The sequence below is a fragment of the Silurus meridionalis genome, chromosome 22 (genome assembly GCF_014805685.1).
Source record: "Silurus meridionalis isolate SWU-2019-XX chromosome 22, ASM1480568v1, whole genome shotgun sequence".
Lineage (NCBI taxonomy): Eukaryota > Metazoa > Chordata > Actinopteri > Siluriformes > Siluridae > Silurus > Silurus meridionalis.
In genome coordinates this window covers 3,026,952-3,047,059 of record NC_060905.1, presented here as the reverse complement: position 1 = coordinate 3,047,059, position 20,108 = coordinate 3,026,952, and the positions used below count along the sequence as shown (strand labels likewise).

Here is a 20,108-nt window from a genome sequence, read left to right as displayed (position 1 = left end):
GACAAATTGATGTGGATTGAGTATGCCCATAATACCCTTTCCACTGCTGCTACAGGGCTTTCGCCCTTCCAAATGTTCCACCGTTACCTGCCACCAACTTTCTTCAACCAGGAACTCCAGTCCACCATTCCTTACGCCGCCCTTTTCTTCCTGACGCTGCCGTCACGGCTGGAGAACCGCCCGAGCAGCCCTGCTCAAGAACGGCATAAGGCTTTGCCAGGGGGCCAACCGTAAGCGGCACCTAGCCCCCCACTACCGTGCCGGACAGTGTGTATGGCTCTCTACTCGGGACCTTCCCCTTAAGGCCACCTGCTGGAGGTTCGCCCCACACTTCATCGGCCCCTTCCCCATTTCCAAGGTCGTCAATCCCGTGGCCCTCCGACTCAGGATTCCCAGAGCACTCCGGATCCTATGTTTCATGTGTCCAGGGTTCAACCTTTCCAGGGTTCAACCCGTCCGGGCCTGCTCCTTGGATCCTAAATCCTGAACTGACTGACAGAAGAGTATATAATTTTTTCCAATTTCAAAAATAGCATCAATCTTTAAACCAAGTCCAAAACATATGATCCAAATCTGCCCCAGCAGAACAACAATGCTCACATGCGTCAGTTACATTGGTGTAAATCTTGGACAGCTTAACCTTGCTGTAGTAGAGTCTATGGAGGACCTTGAACTGAATCAAGCAGAAACAAGTGCAGGAGGCCGTCCCATTCACCCTGAATAATGCATTTTTCCAGGTTTCCTCTGATATGTCCACTTCTAAATCTCTTGTCCATTCCGCATGGATTTTGTTAAAAATCTATATTTTTACTAACATTAAAGTGTTATACACATTAGAAATTATGCCCTTCAAGTGTATTGAAATATTTAAAACTGCATCCATTCCTGCACTAGGAGGAACGGAGGGATATGTGGGACAGTGGCTTTGGATTAGATGACGAACTTGAAAATATCTAAACAAGTGTGATCTTGGCAGGCCGTATTTTGAAGAGAGAGTTAAAAATGAGGCAAAAACATTAGCTATAAAAAGGTCATTAAATCTGACAAGACCTGACTGTTGCTACTGACTGAAAACTGAGTCCAGTTGATCCGGAAGGAATAGGTGGTTCTTGCATATACGTCTATGGAGAAGTCTCTAAAACCAAAACACTGTCTGAATTGAAACCAGATCCTGAGGGTATTTGCTACAACTGGGCATTGCATATGATGAAATACAAAGGGGCATGTTGAAAAAAGCTAAAGCAGGGAGGGATGAAGAAGTACAAGAGTACGCTTCTGAAATGCACCACACATCATTGGGGTTCTAAAGCCAATAGAGTACTTTTGAAATATTTGCAGCCCAATAATAGTATCTGAAATTAGGTAGTGCTAATCCCCCTATTTTGTCTTTGGAGAAGTCCAATAATGGAATCTTTTCTCTGTTGCGGTCAGGGAAACGCTTCCGCTCCCTGAAAGCGAACACAGAGAGAATAAGGAGGAGCTTCTTCCTGCAGGCCATTCGGAGTTTAAACCAGGAAACACCCAGGTTCTAAAAACTGGCCCACTCTCTCCATCATCACACTTCTTCACATATCTCACCTTTCACACCACGACACTTTAAACTCTGGACTCGAACAGCACAGTGCACTTTATATTTTATACAGCACACGGACACTATACCACACCATAGTCGTACCCTGTATGTATGTGCATGTGACATAACATTTGATTTGCTTCTGAATCCTAGGTGTTTTCCCACCCCATATAAATGATGAGATTAGGCTGTCTAAGTTCTGAAAAAAGGATTTAGGTAAAAAGACTGGGACACATTGAAACAAGTACAAGAGCCTCTGTAAAATTTTAAAGTTTTTACACAATTACTTCTTCCTGCAAGGGAAAGAAACAGCAGATTCCATTTTTTGAGATCAAGTTTTAACTTGTCAATTAAAGAAGCAAAGTTTTCTTTGTAAAGGTTAGGAAAACCCTGTGGAATATTTATCCCTAAGTATTTAAAACCTGATACAGACAATTGAAACGGTATATCATTCCCTGAAATTTGGAGGCCCCTACTGTTTACGGGGAAACATACACTTTTTTGAGAAAAACCTGAGAATTTTCCAAATTGATTCAAAATCTTTGGTCTGAAAGATACAACAACATATCATCAGCATACAAAAATACCCTATGTTCTATTGCTAATGCCAGTAAAATCTTTCGAGCATCTTAACGCTATGGATAGGGGTTCGATAAAACGTAAAAAGTAAAGGGCTAAGAGGGCACCCTTGTCTTTTACCCCTTGATAGAGGAAAATACTTTGAACGTACCCCATTTGTAATTATCAATACCACAGGAGAGAAGTTTAATAACTTAACCAGTGAGAGAAAATATGTTTCAAAGCCGAATCTTTCCAGCACCGGGAATAAATACTTCCACTCAACCCTGTCAAATGCTTTTTTAGCGTCTAGTGAAATAACAACCTGAGGTACAAGGTCTTGAGCAAGTTTAGATGAGTGGATTACCCCGACAGTCTCCGATTATTACTTAAAGAATGACAACCTCTGACAAAACCTGTTTGGTCACTTGAAATGTAATTCCCTATTACTGTATCTAAACGTAAGGCAAGGATTTTTGGCAAGATTTTAGTATCAGCATTAAGGAGTGATATTGGCCTGTAAGAATTACATTCTTACAGGCTTCATTCAAAGTTTGCAGCAAGCTTCCCCTTACAAAAGAGTCCTCAAACATATCAAGAAGAATAGGGGCTCATTTACTTGAAAATTTTTGTAAAGATCTATTGGGTAGCCATCTGGGCCAGGGGTTATTTTGTTCTGCATTAATGTAATAGCATTTAGAATTTCCTCCATTTGTACATTTCCCTCCAAATAGGTTTTCTGCACTGAATCAAGAGTGGGTATATCTATACTGGCCAAAAATTTTAGAGTTTAATGTAGGGCTTTCAGAAGCATATAAATCGAAAAAGTAGTTCCTAAAGGTTGTATTAATTGAAATGGGATTAACGATTAAATCGTCACCGTTTTGAATTTGAGGTATAATTTAAGAGGCAGCTTTAGATTTTAATTGGTAGGCTAAAAGTTTTCCCCATGTCCATATATTAACCTCTAGCATGTAATATGCACCATTCAGTTTTATTTGTTGAGAGCAGGTTATACTGAACTTGAAGGCTCAACCTTTACTTATAAAGTTCTGGTGAGGGGGACACAGAATAGATGCAATCCAGTCTTCTAATAGAGTCAATTAAAGACCAAATAAAATTAGAAACAAAAAGAAAAGCTGATAAAATCTTACTGACCAGAACATGGAGAAATCTGGAGATATTTAAGCTGTACAAAGGTTTCTCAGCTAACGAAACACTGCTACACCTAATACACTCATACTACACACACACACACACACACACACACACACACACACATATATATATATATATATATATATATATATATATATATATATATATATATATATATACAGTACAGACCAAAAGTTTGGACACACCTTCTCATTCAAAGAGTTTTCTTTATTTTCATGACTATGAAAATTGTAGCATCACACTGAAGGCATCAAGGGCTATTTGACCAAGAAGGGGAGTGATGGGGTGCTGCGCCAGATGACCTGACCTCCACAGTCACCGGACCTGAACCCAATCTGAACCCTTTTGAGTGAAGGCAAAAGGGCCAACAAGTGCCAAGCATCTCTCGGGGAACTCCTTCAAGACTGTTGGAAGACAATTTCAGGTGACTACCTCTTGAAGCTCATCAAGAGAATGCCAAGAGTGTGCAAAGCAGTAATCAAAGCAGAAGGTGGCTACTTTTGAAGAACCTAGAATATGACATTTTTCAGTTGTTTCACACTTTTTTGTTATGTATATAATTCCACGTGTTAATTTATAGTTTTGATGCCTTCAGTGTGAATCTACAATTTTCATAGTCATGAAAATAAACTAAACTCTTGGAATGAGAAGGTGTGTCCAAACTTTTGGTCTGTACTTTGTGTGTGTGTGTGCGTGTGTATGTATGTGTGTGTGTGTATGTATGTATATATATATATATATATATATATATAAATAAAGTGCTCGTACTGTGTCCCACATAAACATCCTAAAAATCCATAAACTCGAGAACTTTGAGAATGAATTTGGACTGTAATTTATATCAACAGTCTGCTACAATGGTTCAGGACCTCAAGTTGAATGTTCTGCACCAGTCACCTTCACAATGATGGAAGTGTAAGGAATGGACAATCTGGTGCTTAGGATGAGGATGGATATTGAGTCCTCTCAAGTTTTCTTCCTCATGCCATCTTATGTAGAGGGAGCTCAGTGGTTAAGATGACTTCTGATTAGAAGGTCATGAGTTCAAATCCCAGCCACACCAAGGTACCACTGCTCGGTCCATGAGTAAGGCTCGTAACCCTCAGCTGCTCAGGTAACACATATAGATTAATATTTTATAAACTATTCATACCTGTAAAGCTGAACCCAGCCATTATGGATGCACAAGCCAGTGCATTCTTAGTGCCAGTCCCAAGCCCGGGTAAATAGGGAGGGTTGCGTTAGGGAGGGCATCCAGCATAAAACATGTGCCAAATCAAATATGCGGATCACAAATGAGAATTTCATACCGGATCGGTCGAGGCCCGGGTTAACAACGACCGCCACAGGAATCGTTAGCCGACAGGGTACCGGTGGAAATTGGGCTACTGTTGGCCGAAGGAGGAGAAGGAGAGGAGGAAGACGTCTACAGAGACGGCAGGGAAAGGAGCAGTGTAGGAGAGTGGAGGTTTGGGTTGGTACTTTAAATGTTGGTACTATGACGGGAGAGATGTAGCTGATATGATGGAGAGAAGAAAAAGAGGATATGTTGTGTGTCCAAGAGACCAAGTGGAAAGGGAGTAAGGCCAGGAACATTGGAGGTGGGTTTAAACTGTTCTATCATGGTGTGGATGGAAAGAGAAATGGTGTAGGGGTGATTCTGAAGGAAGAGTACAGTAAGAGTGTAGTGGAGGTGAAGAGAGTTTCTGGTAGGGTGATGATCGTGAAGGTGGAAGTTGAAGGGATGATGATAAATGTCATCAGTGCCTATGCTCCACAAGTTGGCTGTGAGATGGAGGAGAAGGAAATATACTGGAGTGAATTAGATGAAGTTGTAGATGGTGTACCTAGAAAAGAACGATTGGTAATCTGGGCAGACTTTAATGGGCATGTAGGTGAAGGGAACAGAGGTGATGAGGAGGTGATGGGTAGGTATGGTTTTAAGGAGAGGAATGTGGAAGGGCAGATGGTGGTAGATTTTGCTAAAAGGATTGAAATGGCAGTGGTGAACACATTTTGAGAAGAAGGAGGATCATAGGGTGACGTATAAGAGTGGGGGAAGGTGCACACAGGTGGACTATGTGCTATGCAGGAGATGCAACCTGAAGGAGATTGGAGACTGCAAGGTGTTGGCAGGGGACAGTGTAGCTAGACAGCATCGGATGGTGGTCTGTAGGATGGTTTTGGAGGCGAAGAAGAAGAGGAGGAGAGTGAGGACTGAAAGAAGAATAAGATGGTGGAAACTGAGTGTGTAGTCTGAGGTTCAGGGAAGAGGTCAGAAAGAGGCTCGGTGGTGTTGAAGAGGTGTTGGATGATTGGGCATTTACTGCAGGAGTGATGAGGAGGCAGCTAGAAAAGTACTTGGTGTGACATCTGGAAATAGAAAGGAAGACAGGAGACGTGGTGGTGGAATGAGGAAGTGCAGGAGAGCATAAGGAGAAAGAGGTTGGCAAAACAGAAGTGGGATAGACAGAGTGATGAGAAAAGTAGGCAGGAGTACAAGGAGATGCGGCAGCAGGTAAGAGGATGTGGCGAAAGCCAAGGAAAAGGCATATGAGGAGCTGTATGAGAGGTTGGACACTAAGGAAGGAGAAAAGGATTTATACCGATTGGCCAGGCAGAGGGACCGAGCTGGGAAGGATGTACTGCAAGTTAGAGCAGTAAAGGATGGAGAGGAAATGTGTTGACTAGTGAGGAGAGTGTGTTGAGAAGGTGGAGGAGTATTTTGAGCAGCTGATGAAAGAGGAAAATCAGAGAGAGAGAGAAGGTTGGACGATGTGGAGTTGGTGAAGCAGGATGTAGATAGGATTAGTAAGGAGGAAGTGAGAGCAGCGATTAAGAGGATGAAGAGTGGAAAGTCGGTTGGACCAGATGACATACCGGTAGAAGCGTGGAGATGTTTAGGAGAGATGGCAGTGGAGTTTTTAACCAGATTGTTTAACAGGATTTTGGAAGGTGAGAGGATGCCTGAGGAATGGAGAAGAAGTGTGCTGGTACCGATCTTTAAGAATAAGGGAGATGTGCAGACCTGCAGTAACTTCATGGGAATTAAGTTGATCAGTCACACCATGAAGTTATGGGAAAGAGTAGTGGAAGCCAGGCTGAGAGAAGAGGTGACCATCTGTGAGCAACAGTATGGTTTCATGCCGAGGAAGAGCACCACAGATGCCTTATTTGCTTTGAGGATGTTGATGGAGAAGTATAGAGAAGGACAGAAGGAATTGCATTGTGTATTTGTGGATTTAGAGAAAGCGTACGACAGAGTGCCAAGAGAGGAGTTGTGGTATTGTATATGGAAGTCTGGTGTGTCAGAGAAGTATGTGTGGGTGGTGCAGGACATGTATGAGGACAGTGTGACGGCAGTGAAGTGTGCAGTAGGTACGACAGACTGGTTCAGGGTGAAGTTTGGACTGCATCTAAGATCGGACCTGAGCCCTTTCCTGTTTTCAGTGGTGATGGACAGGTTGACGGACGAGGTCAGACAGGAGTCTCCCTGGACTATGGTGTTTGCGGATGATATTGTGATTTGTGGTGAGAGTAGGTAGCAGGTTGAGAAGAGCCTGGAGAGGTGGAGATATGCGCTGGAGAGAAGAGGAATAAAAGTCAGTAGGAGTAAGACAGAATACATGTGTGTGAATGGGAGGGAGGGCAGTGGAGTGATGTGGTTGCAGGGAGAAGAGCTGGAGAAGGTGGAAGAGTTCATGTACCTGGGGTCAACAGTGCAAAGTAATGGAGAGTCTGTTAGAGAAGTAAAGAAAAGAGTGCAGGCAGGGTGGAGTGGGTGTCAAAAAGTGACAGGAGTGATTTGTGATAGTAGGGTATCTGCAAGAATGAAAGGAAAAGTTTATAGGTCTGTGGTGAGACCTGCGATGTTGTATGGATTAGAGACAGTGGCATTGAGTAAAAGACAGGAGGTGGAGCTGGAGGTAGCAGAGCTGAAGATGTTAAGGTTTTCGTTGGGAGTAACGAGGATGGACAAGATTAGAAATGAGTTTATTAGAGGGACAGCGCATGTAGGATGTTTTGGTGACAAGGTGAGGGAGGCGAGATTAAGATGGTTTGGACATGTGCAGAGGAGGGACATGAATTATATTGGTAGAAGAATGCTGAGGATGGAGCCACCAGGTAGGAGGAAAAGAGGAAGGCCAAGGAGGAGATTCATGGATGTGGTATGAGGGAAGACATGCAGGTAGTTGGTGTAAAAGTGGCAGATGTAGAGGACAGGTTGGTATGCAGACGGATGATCCGCTGTGGCGACCCCTAATAGGAGCAGCCGAAAGAAAAAGAAGATACCTGTAAAGCTGATTTTGAACAAAATTTATTGTTTAAATTGCTCAATAAATAACAATTAATTAAAATGGAATTGAACCAATATATCCGGGCCCCTTAGTAAGACCCTCAACTAAGCTGTATAAATGAAGAATTGTAAATTTTTTCTAACATCAACTGCTGGATGCACTTAAGTATTAAAATATACGCTGTGTTAATATTGTAATGTAAAATACACTCACCGGCCACTTTATTAGGCACACCTGTTCAACTGCTCGTTAATGCAAATTTCTAATCAGCCAATCACATGGCAGCAACTCAATGTATTTAGGCATGTAGACATGGTCAAGATGATCTGCTGCAGTTCAAACCGAGCATCAGAATGGGGAAGAAAAGTAATTTAAGTGACTTTGAACGTGGCATGGTTGTTGGTGCCAGACGGGCTGGTCTGAGTGTTTACTGGGTCTACTGGGATTTTCACGTACAACCATCTCTTGGGTTTACAGAGAATGGCCCGAAAAAGAGAAAATATCCAGCGAGTGACAGTTCTGTGGGCGCAAATGCCTTGTTGATGCCAGAGGTTTAGAGGAGAATGGCCAGACTGGTTCGAGCCGATAGAAAGGCAACAGTAACTGTAAGTGATGCTATCATGTCAATATGGACCAAAATCTCTGAGGAATGTTTCCAGTACCTTGTTGAATCTGTGCCACGAAGGATTAAGGCAGTTCTGAAGGCAAAAAGGGGTCCAACTCAGTACTAGTAAGGTGTACCTAATAAAGTGGCTGCTGAGTGTAGAAAATTATGCAGGATGTGGTTTGGGACACAGCCATGAAAACATCCTGTTGTTTATGCTGCCATCTAGTGACTAATTAAATTGTTTGCAGCCCTGACGATCATCTGTTCACTTGATGGGTAAATCAGTACTTAATCCTCTGCAGGTCATATTTTGGATTTATGTGCATGTGTGTAAAAGCCGTGGCTACAGGATAAATTGGGGACTAAATGCCATAGCTGGTCTTACCAGAGTCTAAACCTGCACCTTAAACACGCCGGGCAACGTCTAAACCTTTATGAAACAATAAGTATAATGCTTAGTTTTATTACCCTCCCCTCCCTCTCTCTGTGAAGGTAAATATTCTCCTGAGGTACCACTGAACAGTGTTTGTCCTTTTTCTTCTTCGCAGATCTGCCTGATTCATCCAGATGCTCTGCCTCTGGTTGGCGTTCTGTTCAAGTGGAGGCCACTCTGTGTGAGGACGGTTCCCCATCAACTGCCTACAAATCCATGACGTTACAGAGCAACTCAAACACTTTGAGGATGGATTTGGACTGTAATTAATATCAACAGTCTACTATTATTAGAGGGACAGCGCATGTAGGACATTTTGGAGACAAGGTGAAGGAGGTGAGATTTAGATGGTTTGGACATGTGCAGAGGAGGGACATGGGGTATATTGGTAGAAGAATGCTGAGGATGGAGCCACCAGGATGGAGGAAAGACCAAGAAGGAGGTTTATGGATGTGGTGAGGGAAGACATGCAGGTAGTTGGTGTGAGAGAGGCAGATGTAGAGGACAAGGGGGGGGGGTATGTAGACAGATGATCCACTGTGGCGCCCCCTAATGGGAGAAAACCTCAATAATGATGGAACGGTCATTAAATGGACGTTTGGTGTCACCCAGCTGAGGATGAGGTTCCTTTTGAATCTGGTTCCTCTCCTGGTTTCTTCCTCATGAAGTCTCAGGCACGTTTTCCTCTTCCATAGTCACCACTGGATCCCTCATTGGGAAAAAAACATTTATACAATTATAAAAAGGTACAAAATTTATACATTCTTTGATCACTGCATTATTTCTGTAGAGCTGCTTTGAGACGATGTTTATTGTTAATAAAAGCTCTACAAATATAAATAAGATTTGAATAAATCCGACACTGAAAAGATAAAAATGCAAATTGTGTGTAATTTTTCTTTAAAAAAAAAAAAAAGACAATAACTGGGTTTTTGTTAGTTTTATTTAGAAATTAAAAAATAAAAACCAGATACAGTAGTAAAAATGAGTCATCGGTTAAAAACAGACCAATAAACATCCAGACAGATGTGGAAGTCTGGAAAAGAGAAGTCCATGAGCCCAAAAAATATTAAATAAAATAAAAAAAAACAAAGCATAAAAATGTGCATACAAGGATATTATATACACAAATATATATATATATATATATATTTATAAGACATTTTATTCCAGAGTGATGTTGACTGAAGCGAGGGCGTCCACGGCCCAGCCAGGATACGTCTCGCTGCTGGAGAACATCCTCCTCATGAAGTTCCTCACAAACTCGGGGAAGCGCTGCTCGATGATGCTCTGCCTCACCGACCGCATCAGAGTGAGCTGCACAGACACGACAGGATTACTGAGCAACAGCTGGATCTGAAAATCAAACCTGGTGCAAAACATCTGCCCTGCATGATTTTAACTGTCTAGAACAGACGAAGAGACTCAGTGCCATGAAGTCATACAGTCAAAATAAACCTCCACAGACCCGTGGACTGTTTTTTTGCATTTGCGTTGCACTTAAATGATTTGGATCATCGAGCTCATTTTAATAAAACAATAACCAGAGTAAATACGAAACACAGTTGAGGATGATTTCATTATTAAAAGGGACAAAAATGCTCTCCAAACCTGCCTGGTCCAATGTGAACTATGTGAATTGAGCTTTCTGGAAGAAAAAGAACATCATACTAACAGTCAAACATGGTGGGGGTAATGTGATGATCTGGGGATGTTTTGCAGCTTCAGGACCTGGAAGACTCCCCATAACCGATGAAACCATGAATTCTGCGCTGTACTAGAAACTCCTGAAGGAGAATCCTGTCAGGATATCAGTTCATGACCTCAAGCGCAATCGAACTTCACTTATACAGCAGAACAAGCACCAAAAAAATATATAAATAATGAAAAAATATAAAATACAAAACACACCAGCAAGTTCACCTCTGAATGGCTCAAAAAAGAAAATGTTGTCTGGACTTCAATCTGATTGATTAAAACAGGGTGTTCAATGTGGCTGAATTAAAACAATTCTGCAAAAAAGAGTGGGCTGATATTCCCCCACTGATGTGCAGGACTTATTGAGAGTTATCGCCAATATTTTATTGTAGTTTCTTTTCCACCAGACAACCAGTTATTATATTTAGGGAGCAATTACTTTTGCACATAGGGCCAGGCAGGTTTGGGATCCCCTTAAAAAAATTAAACCATCATTTAAAAAGTGTGTTTTATATTTACTCTGGTTGTCAATGTGGAAGAGCGATTGGACGCGGATTTGCGTCGTATAAAACATTTTTAATGTGTGTGATACAAGTTGTCGTTCGCGTCGGTAAAAATTGATGCGCTGCACAGCTTTTAGACATTTAGAAAGTGACCAAAAATTTGTGATGCAGATTGATTTCCTGAGAGTCCCATAGAATACAGATTAACATGGCAGAGGTAGAGCTGCAACATCAGGAAAAGAACGTCTGGTTTTAATTCCTCCATGTGCCTGAAGGCGCTTAAGTAAATCTTTAATGTATCGTATCGTTGACTACAGCCTCAACATCTCTATTGTGAATATTAAAATTTGCTTGATGATCTGAATCACTTAATTGCGACAAATATGGGGGGGAAAAAAATAAATAAAAAAATAAAAATTCAAGAAGGGGGCAAATACATTTACGGCATTGTCTATGCAGGGTTAAGGGCCTTGCTCAGGGGCCCAGGAATGGCAGCTTGTCGTGGCTGGAATTTGAACTCATGCCCTTTGGATCCAAAATCCAATGCCTTAACCACCACGCAACCATTTTAAATAAATACCTTAAAAAAGAAACTCTATATTTAAATGTCCAAATAAGGTTTTTACACATTTCCCAGAAGACAAATGTCCAACACACGGCGTGAAGAATGGAGCGTGTGTAAACCCGACCCGGTTCGTTTGTGTGAGTTCAGTAATGACGAGTGGATCGAAAGCAGATCCTCCCATTTAAAAACACAGCACAATGTTTTGAGGTCATTACCTGGTAAGAGATGTTGTGGATGGTGATGTGGTGCATGGCGGCAGTGTCGCTCTTAAACAACGCGTGAAGATACGCTCGACTGTGTCTGCCGTCCACACGAGGAGGAAAATACCAATCCCATCAGTAGAGGAAGAAAATCATAAATAAAAAAAAACAGGATTTAGTGATTGTCGAGAGGAAAATCGATTAATTGAGGAATTCAGTAAATTAAACCAAATTACTTAAATATAAAGTTTCATATAATAATACTTATGCAATAATAAAAAATAAAAATATCTGGAGAAACAATAATAATACAATAATAATACAAAATAAATAAAACATATATTTAATTATAGATATTATTTAAAAAGATTACAAATAATAGTAAAGAAAGTAAGAAATACAGCTCCATTGCAGCAAATCGGTATTTGGCAGATGAAAAGTGGGCGAGTGAAGTTCAGGGATGTATACAGGGTATATGCATTTCAGAGAGCAAAACCCCGACTGCAGGAGATGAAACGTTTACCTCTTGCAGGTGGGACACTCGCACTCGGGGTCTATGGGCTGGAAGTCCTTGGCGTATTGTTTCTGTTTGATCTGCAGAGAACCCCAGGGGACCAGGGCCGAGCCAAACCTCTGAAACAATGTCACGATCAAAACACACATTATATGGACAGAGCTTTTGTGAAAAACTAATGTAGTTATGGATTCAGCTTGTAATAATGCATTGATATGAGTGATGTGTATAAATTAGAGGTGTAACATCTTTTGCTTTTTTTTATTATAAAAAAAAAAAGTTATTAGTTTTTTTTTTAAACAATTTGAAATAAAATGCCTGCTTGGTAAAATCTTAAAATAATGATTTATATTTTATAAAAAATGTAATAAAATAAATCAAATGAATGCAAAATAATTTTTTATTATATTGATTAAATTCAGTAATCAATTAAATTGCAAGAAATTAAAGTGATTAAATGGAAAAATTTGGATAGTTTACATTTGTTGGATGCCGTTTGGGTAAAACAGATGCGTGTGTGTTTAACATTTAATTTTCTAAATATATTATCTACTTAACTAAAACAACTCTTGAAGCGGGACATAAAAGGTTTAAGAATCCATAACGCTAGCTGCTAGTCGCGTGCGTGCGTGCGTGCGTATATATATCGCAATTTAAACAATAATAAATACACTATTTAACCACAGGAGTCCCCTTTTGCTGGTGTAATGAGCTCCACACTTTTGGGAAGATGTTCCACTAGTGGTGATTTGTGTGAGATTCATTCAGCCACCAGGTTGTTAGTAAAGTCAGGTACTGATGTAGGTGAGATGCATTTTGTCCATAAAGTGTGTGTGTATTTATATAATGCATTGTGTATTTATGTAAATATATACTAATCATTAAAACAACACAAACGGCACAATAAACAATGTAGAAGTGTAATAGTAGTTGTTTTTGTTTTTATAACCGTAGTGCTATAAAAACAGATGTGCAAAGTCACAGCTGTATTTTAAACACTAGAATCATGAGGTGGTTTGAGATGTGCAAACTGTTAACTGCTGTTCAATATGCAAATATTTATTTGATCTTGTAAAACAGTGCAAAGTACCAGATGATTTGCAACAAGAGCAACACAGAAAATCATTTGAACAAAAGACTTACAGCTGTGCGAGTCGGGAAAACGCAGTCGAACATGTCGCAGCCCAGAGCGACACACACCACCAGGTCCACGGCGTAGCTGCGACGCACAAACATCATCCGTAAGCAATAAAGAAACCACACGTACGCCGCCACGAAGCAGTTCCATAAAATACAGTTTAAACGTGTTAAAGTTGGTGCAAGTCAACAGGAGCCAAATTCAAGTGCCCTAATGAACATGATGCAGTGCCCTATAGGCCACTTAAATGCCCTTCTTTGTGCCTTTCTCATAAAGAACACATAACGCAATGCCCAACAGGATCCCCTATGGTTAGGGTGGCTATTTATTTGAGAATACATGCTCCAGTGCCCTATAGGCCACCTAAATGCAAGAACACGAGATGTGGGGCCCTAAAGACTCCCCGAACATGAAAAACATGTTGTGCCCTCAAGCTGTGCAATTCTGGTAAAAAAAGAAAACCAAATAATTCCATGCAATGCACAACAGGATCTGCAGTCATATAAAGGAGGAAGCTGGTTTTACCCGACGCCCATCAGGTAACGAGGTTTTTCTCTGGGAAGGTGGTCTGTGCTGAGGGTCACCATCTTCCAGAAGTCGTCCTTCTCCTCTCCGCCACTCAGACCCCCGATCGCAAAGCCAGGAACGTCTCTCTTCGTCATCTCTGCAGGATAATAGCAATCATGCTGATCTAATACTCACACAAATACCAACAACTTGCGAACATGACATGGATTTCAAGCCCTTTAAAATGTCCTTCCTATGTAGAACCCAAGACACAGTACCATACAGTGTTCCTATACATGAAGTGCCCAAATAGGTACCCTCCAGTAATGACTACATGACAAGGTGCCCTACAGACTTCCTACATTAGAGATGGCATTAAGTGCCCTCTTGGTGCACTTTTAGTGAGTACATGACGCAGTGCACTACAGACTCCACTACATCCAAAAAAACAAAACATGAAATGCCCCATTGGGTGCCCTTCCATTACAGAACACCTAAATCAATGCCCTATAGTCTATCAAACTACAAATGGCATAAAGTGCTGTAAGAATTACAGACTGCCTCAATCCAGATTCCACCCCACGCTATATCAAATTCAGCTCATTCTCAAAACGGCTTAAAATTGATAAAAAGTATTTATGTAGTTTGATGTAGAATTTCAGTTGTATCAATCTTAATCATAGACTTAATTATAACAGTCTGGGAGAGGCAGCAAGCCATCAAGGACTATCTCTAACCAAAAGGTATCTGAGACCATGATAATCATTTACACAATACCCCTTCCTGACCTGCTGGGGGGGGGGCAGTGCCAGCAAAGGTGTGAACACCGGTGATTACCACCTGCTGACCTCCGCATCGAAAATGGTATCCCCCAGCCTATTGTTTCCTCAAGTATGTCCTATATCTAATTTACATTTAAAGGATAATTCCGGTCTATACTTCAAAGGGAAGAACAATATAAAATATCTGGGCAGAGTTTGCTCTGGGTTCTTGCTGACTCCGATGAACCCAAAGTGCTTCGTGTATTTTGTCACTGCTACGCTGTTATAAACTTCATTACGATCTTCGTTGTCCTCTTCATTTTTTCTTACAGTGCCTTTAAGAGTGCCCTTTTAATAGAAAGTACATGATGCAGTGCACTATAGTCTTCACTACATGTCATCTAATTAATTTTCCTTTGCAGATAAGAAGAAAAAAAAAGAAGAAATAAAACCAGACGTTATTTTCCTGTTGTGTGTGCAGGAAGTCACAGCTCTACCTCTGCCATGTTAATCTGTATGCTATGTGACTCTCAGGACACGCCGCGGTCTCCTTAGGGTTGCGATACGTCATTCACGTAGCAGCAGCGGTGCTGAGAGAACGCGCTCGAGAAACCGTTTAGCGACAAGAAATCGATCTACATATTAAATATTGGTCACAAAAAAATTGGTCACTTTCTAATTAATAAAAAAAGTAGCGATCGCGATACAAATGCCAACTTGTATCCAATGCGCACTCTTACCAATCTTACCATTTGTAAAACCCTGCCAAGCTCTGCTCTTCTACATGGGCTTCGAGGCGACGAAGACATTGCTCACCGTCCAAACATGCCCTGCGCAGCTCCGCGTTAAGGCCCCCCTGTATGATGGCAAACAGGTTTTGCCGATGCGGGTTTTTATTGGCAGAGATGCAGCGGTCCAGCCATCGTACGGAGCGATGCATGGCTTCCTCCACCCTCGGCCCAGTCACCGTGCTGCTCACCACGTCATCCAGCTGCATCATGATGTCCGAGCCTGGAGAGAAAAACATGATAATACACATGTTTATTAACAAAATCCATACAACCAAAAAACTAAAAACAAACAAACGAAAAAACCATGAAGTCACGTTAACTGAGAATTTTCTTCAGCTAACACTTATTTTCTAAAGAAACAATTTCCCTCTACTGTACTAAATTTTAGTTGCCATGGTTACACAGGCAGGAAGAAGAAGCTCTGTAGGAATTCTGCTTTATAGATCACACACAGAGCTTCATGTCTTGTTCCCCATGTGCATCTAATTGATTTTCCTTTGCCTTTTCTTTTAAGAAAAAAAAAGAAGAAATAAAACCAAAGGTTGTTTTCCTGTTGTGTCTGCAGGAAGTTACAGCTCTACCTCTGCCATGTTAATCTGTGTTCTACGTGACTCTCAGGATGCGCCTCGGTCTCCGTAGTGTTGTGATATGCCGATTTTTTTCCAAGAGTTTTGGGTTCTTGTGCTCTGGGTTGACTAGAGGTGATGAGGTCGATCTGATCTCGTACCGAGGCTGTTCTGTATCCCGATGGACTGCTCGGGGGTGAGCAGGATCTCCTTCCCGTCGTACGGTGAGCGGAATAAAACTCCCTCCTCCGTCACCTTGGACAGCTCCACCAGAGACACCATCTGAAAACCTCCGCTGTCCTGCCAAGGGGAAAAGAATAGATCAGGGTCTTTTCTTTTTTTTTTTAATGCATTTAAAGGGGCGGTTTGCGATAGAGATATTGCCCCCTTGTGCATGAAGGCAAAATTGCAACGACGACCAGTAAAGGGTAAAAAATCAAAGTAAAGGCGCTTTTTACGAGGGGGCATAAATTATCAAGACTACTCTTTTTTTATTTTTTATGACAAGAAACTAGATGATTTATCTACGTTTACACAAAAAAGAGCCCAAAAGTGGTAGCTTAAAAATACTGGGGCTTGAACTCCCAAACTTCTGATCAGCCCCCCAGAGGCGTAACCACTAAGCTCCCTCCCCATCCACGCTGGACTAAATAGACGTGAAATGAGGAATGATCGCTCCTGTGTGTATTTTTCTAATGTGGTATATATAACTGGATTCTGATTGGCTGAAAGGTGTTGCTACTAACCTTAATGACATGCAATTACAGTTCATTTAATACACTTTGCCCAATGATCTTACTGAGTTCCTGGAGGACGTGTGCGTGCTGTAACTTAACGGTGAATATGGCGATTTTAATAAATATCTGTAGAAGAAAACGTGAGGTACAGAATGAACAACGGCACCAGGAGTTAACTCCAACAGCTTCATTATTAGTAGAAACGTTGTCCAGAGGTGTTTTACACACACACACAAATAAATGCAATCTTATGGCACTACTTTATCCGTGCGTGTGATTCGAGGGTGCAGGAGATTTCTAGAAGTAAAAGTGGTTTGGAGAGTCGTGTCATCTGCTGATGTTCCACTGTGTTTTATCAGGTCCAAATTAAGCACAGTCTACCAGGGGGTTTTAGAGCACTTCATGCTTCCCTCTGCTGACCAGCTTCATGGAGATGCTGATTTCAATTTCCAGCAGGACTTGGCACCTGCACACACTGCCAAAGTACTAATACCTGGTTTAAAGACCAGCAAACTCACCTGACCTGAACCCCATGGAGAATCTATAGGGTATTGTAAAGAGGAAGGTATGAGACACCAGACCCATGAACTTAGAAGAGCTGAAGGCCGCTATCAGAGCGACCTCGGCTTCCAGAAGACGTCAGCAGCGTCACAGACCGATCGCCTCTACGCCACTGCAGTAACTCGTGCAAATTGAGCCGAGTATTGAGTTCTGTACCAACATTTCTGTGTTAAAAACCTTTTCTCTTAAGTAATATTCTCAATTTCTGAGCCAAAATCATCAAAATGACAAGAAATGAACACTTGAAATATATCAGTGTGTGTGTGATGAATCTACATAATAAACCACTTTTACTTTTTGTATTGAATTACTAACATAAATCACCTTTATAATGATGAGATGCACCTGTGTGTGTGATATATACACACACACACACGCGAAAAGTTTGGACACACCTTCTCATTCAAAGAGTTTTCTTTATTTTCATGACTATGAAAATTGTAGCATCACACTGAAGGCATCAAGGGCTATTTGACCAAGAAGGAGAGTGATGGGGTGCTGCGCCAGATGACCTGGCCTCCACAGTCACCGGACCTGAACCCAATCGAGATGGTTTAGGGGTGAGCTGGACCGCAGAGTGAAGGCAAAAGGGCCAACAAGTGCCAAGCATCTCTCGGGGAACTCCTTCAAGACTGTTGGAAGACCATTTCAGGTGACTACCTCTTGAAGCTCATCAAGAGAATGCCAAGAGTGTGCAAAGCAGTAATCAAAGCAAAAGGTGGCTACTTTGAAGAACCTACAATATGACATTTTTCAGTTGTTTCACACTTTTTTGTTATGTATATAATTCCATATATAATTCCACGTGTTAATTCATAGTTTTGATGCCTTCAGTTCGAATCTACAATTTTCATAGTCATGAAAATAAAGAAAACTCTTTAAATTAGCAGGTGTGTCCAAACTTTTGGTCTGTACTGTGTGTGTGTATGTATATATATATATATATATATATATATATATATATATATATATATATATATATATATATATATATATATATATATATATATAAGAAGGTAATGATGGAGGTAGAGGAATAGTGTAATATGAGATCTTACTGTCAGGAGGTTTCGTTTCCAGTTCATGAACCCGTGCAGGCCGTTGGCTTTCTCGATCAGCTCGGGACCCTGTTTTACACACACACACACACACACACACACACACACACACACACACACACACACACACACACACACTTTCAGTTATTAATTTTTCAATGCACTAAATGCATGAAACGCAAAAATATATAAAACGGGGTAATAATGAGAGTCATTTGAGTTTTTGATGGCAGATGTGGGATTAGGACCCCCAACCACGGGGCACTTCGTAGAGATTTGATTTATTTTTTATATATATATTAAAAAAAAAAACTTCCTGCGACCATCTGGTCAGGCGACATCCGACTCTCACTGCCGGTGACTCGAAGCCCCCGCTTATTTTAAGTGTTTACATTTATGGCATTTTGCAGATGCTGTTATGCAGAGAGATTTTTTTTTCTCCTAAATTTTACAGAGGAGCTGTTGAGGATTAGGGGCCTTGCTCAAGGGCAAGCAGTGGCAGCTTGATGGTGCTGGGATTTGAACCCATGACCTTCTGATAAGAATTCCAACATCTTATCCACTCCCACTTTTAATAATGAACCAATCGCCTTTAAAACACGTTATATTACAGATTTGTTCATTTCTTCAGACAGGAAGGTCCTGCTGCTTCTCCCAATCTGATTCTGCACTGAGATTTCATACCGGCCTCATGCCCAGGTGATACGTGTTCCCGAGACAGATGTGACAGTCCAGCTGTTCCAGCTGCTCCGCAGTGATTCCCTTCATTGTGCCCTGCGTGCCTACAGGCATGAACACCGGCGTGTTGACGCTGCCGTGGGAAGAGTGAGCACGCACGCCCGCGCCTTGCTCACCGGACACTCCGCGACAATCCGGAGGACAAGAGGGAACGCGGAGGAAACCGCCTTAGCAGCTGCCATGTCGCCCTCACACCCACATGGGCCACCGGCTGCTGTGGGCGCCGCCATTTTGAAAAGCACCTGGCTCTGGTCAACATCCGCGTCACCCTCTTAAGCCCCGCCTCCAGCGCGCTGATTGGCTGAATTTACTCCCTATTTTTCTTCTGTTTTTGGTGTTCTTTTTTTTTTATTCTCCTCTTTCAAGACAGTCATAGCAAAAGTTTTATTCTATACATTTCCAATTTAAAATAATAAATATGTATTTTTTTTATATACCTAGAAAATGTACACCGACATTTTGAATGAAAATTTAGGCGACCAAACAGAATCAGGAGACAGAATCACGTGATACATACCGGAAGTGGTTCTTCAAACAGCATCGATTAAAACAAAGAACATTATATGTATTCTGTTTATATTTAATTATATATTTTTATTTATCAATAACAATTATTATTATTATTATTATTATTATTATTATTATTATTATTAATTTTTATGGTAAGAAATATATATTTTTCAACATATTTTCTTTTAATTTGTAACAAAATAAAATGAAATATACGTGAAATATAAACAGGTGCTATCTTAAACTCGACACGATTTCTCTCCCTTATGTTGCTTTTGCACTTGCACTTTATTGCATTCTTTGTTTAACAGTTTATAAGAAGGATCATTTCATCATTTAAACTTTTTTTTAAAATAAATAAAAAAATCACTAATCTTTTAAAGCTTCCGAGAATATAATGAAATTTTATTAAATTTTATGAAACGTGTGTAGTTTTTTTTTTGTAAAAAGAAAAGCGACTAAGTTTATATAGGAAAGTAAATAACGACAAAAGTCTAATAGATTAGGTTTTATTTGTATATATATTAGTCTTTGATATCTGTTTATTTGCATTTTTATGTATTGAAATATAAAAAAGTGAAAAAATAAATACTGAAAGAGAAAAAATGAAAAA

At 40.8% G+C, this 20,108-nt stretch overlaps 1 protein-coding gene across 1 annotated transcript; it reads right to left on the bottom strand.

Annotated features, from left to right (window-relative positions):
* Positions 1 to 9,573: 9,573 nt before the first annotated feature.
* On the bottom strand, positions 9,574 to 19,346 carry qtrt1 (queuine tRNA-ribosyltransferase 1). The gene is given in 10 exon segments (XM_046834252.1): positions 9,574 to 9,965; positions 11,630 to 11,714; positions 12,138 to 12,247; positions 13,272 to 13,347; positions 13,792 to 13,930; positions 15,351 to 15,545; positions 16,053 to 16,191; positions 18,248 to 18,316; positions 18,932 to 19,068; positions 19,071 to 19,346. Coding segments are annotated over 10 exon segments (1,248 nt in total). The 5' UTR covers positions 19,216 to 19,346; the 3' UTR covers positions 9,574 to 9,812.
* Between the last annotated feature and the right edge of the window lie 762 nt (positions 19,347 to 20,108).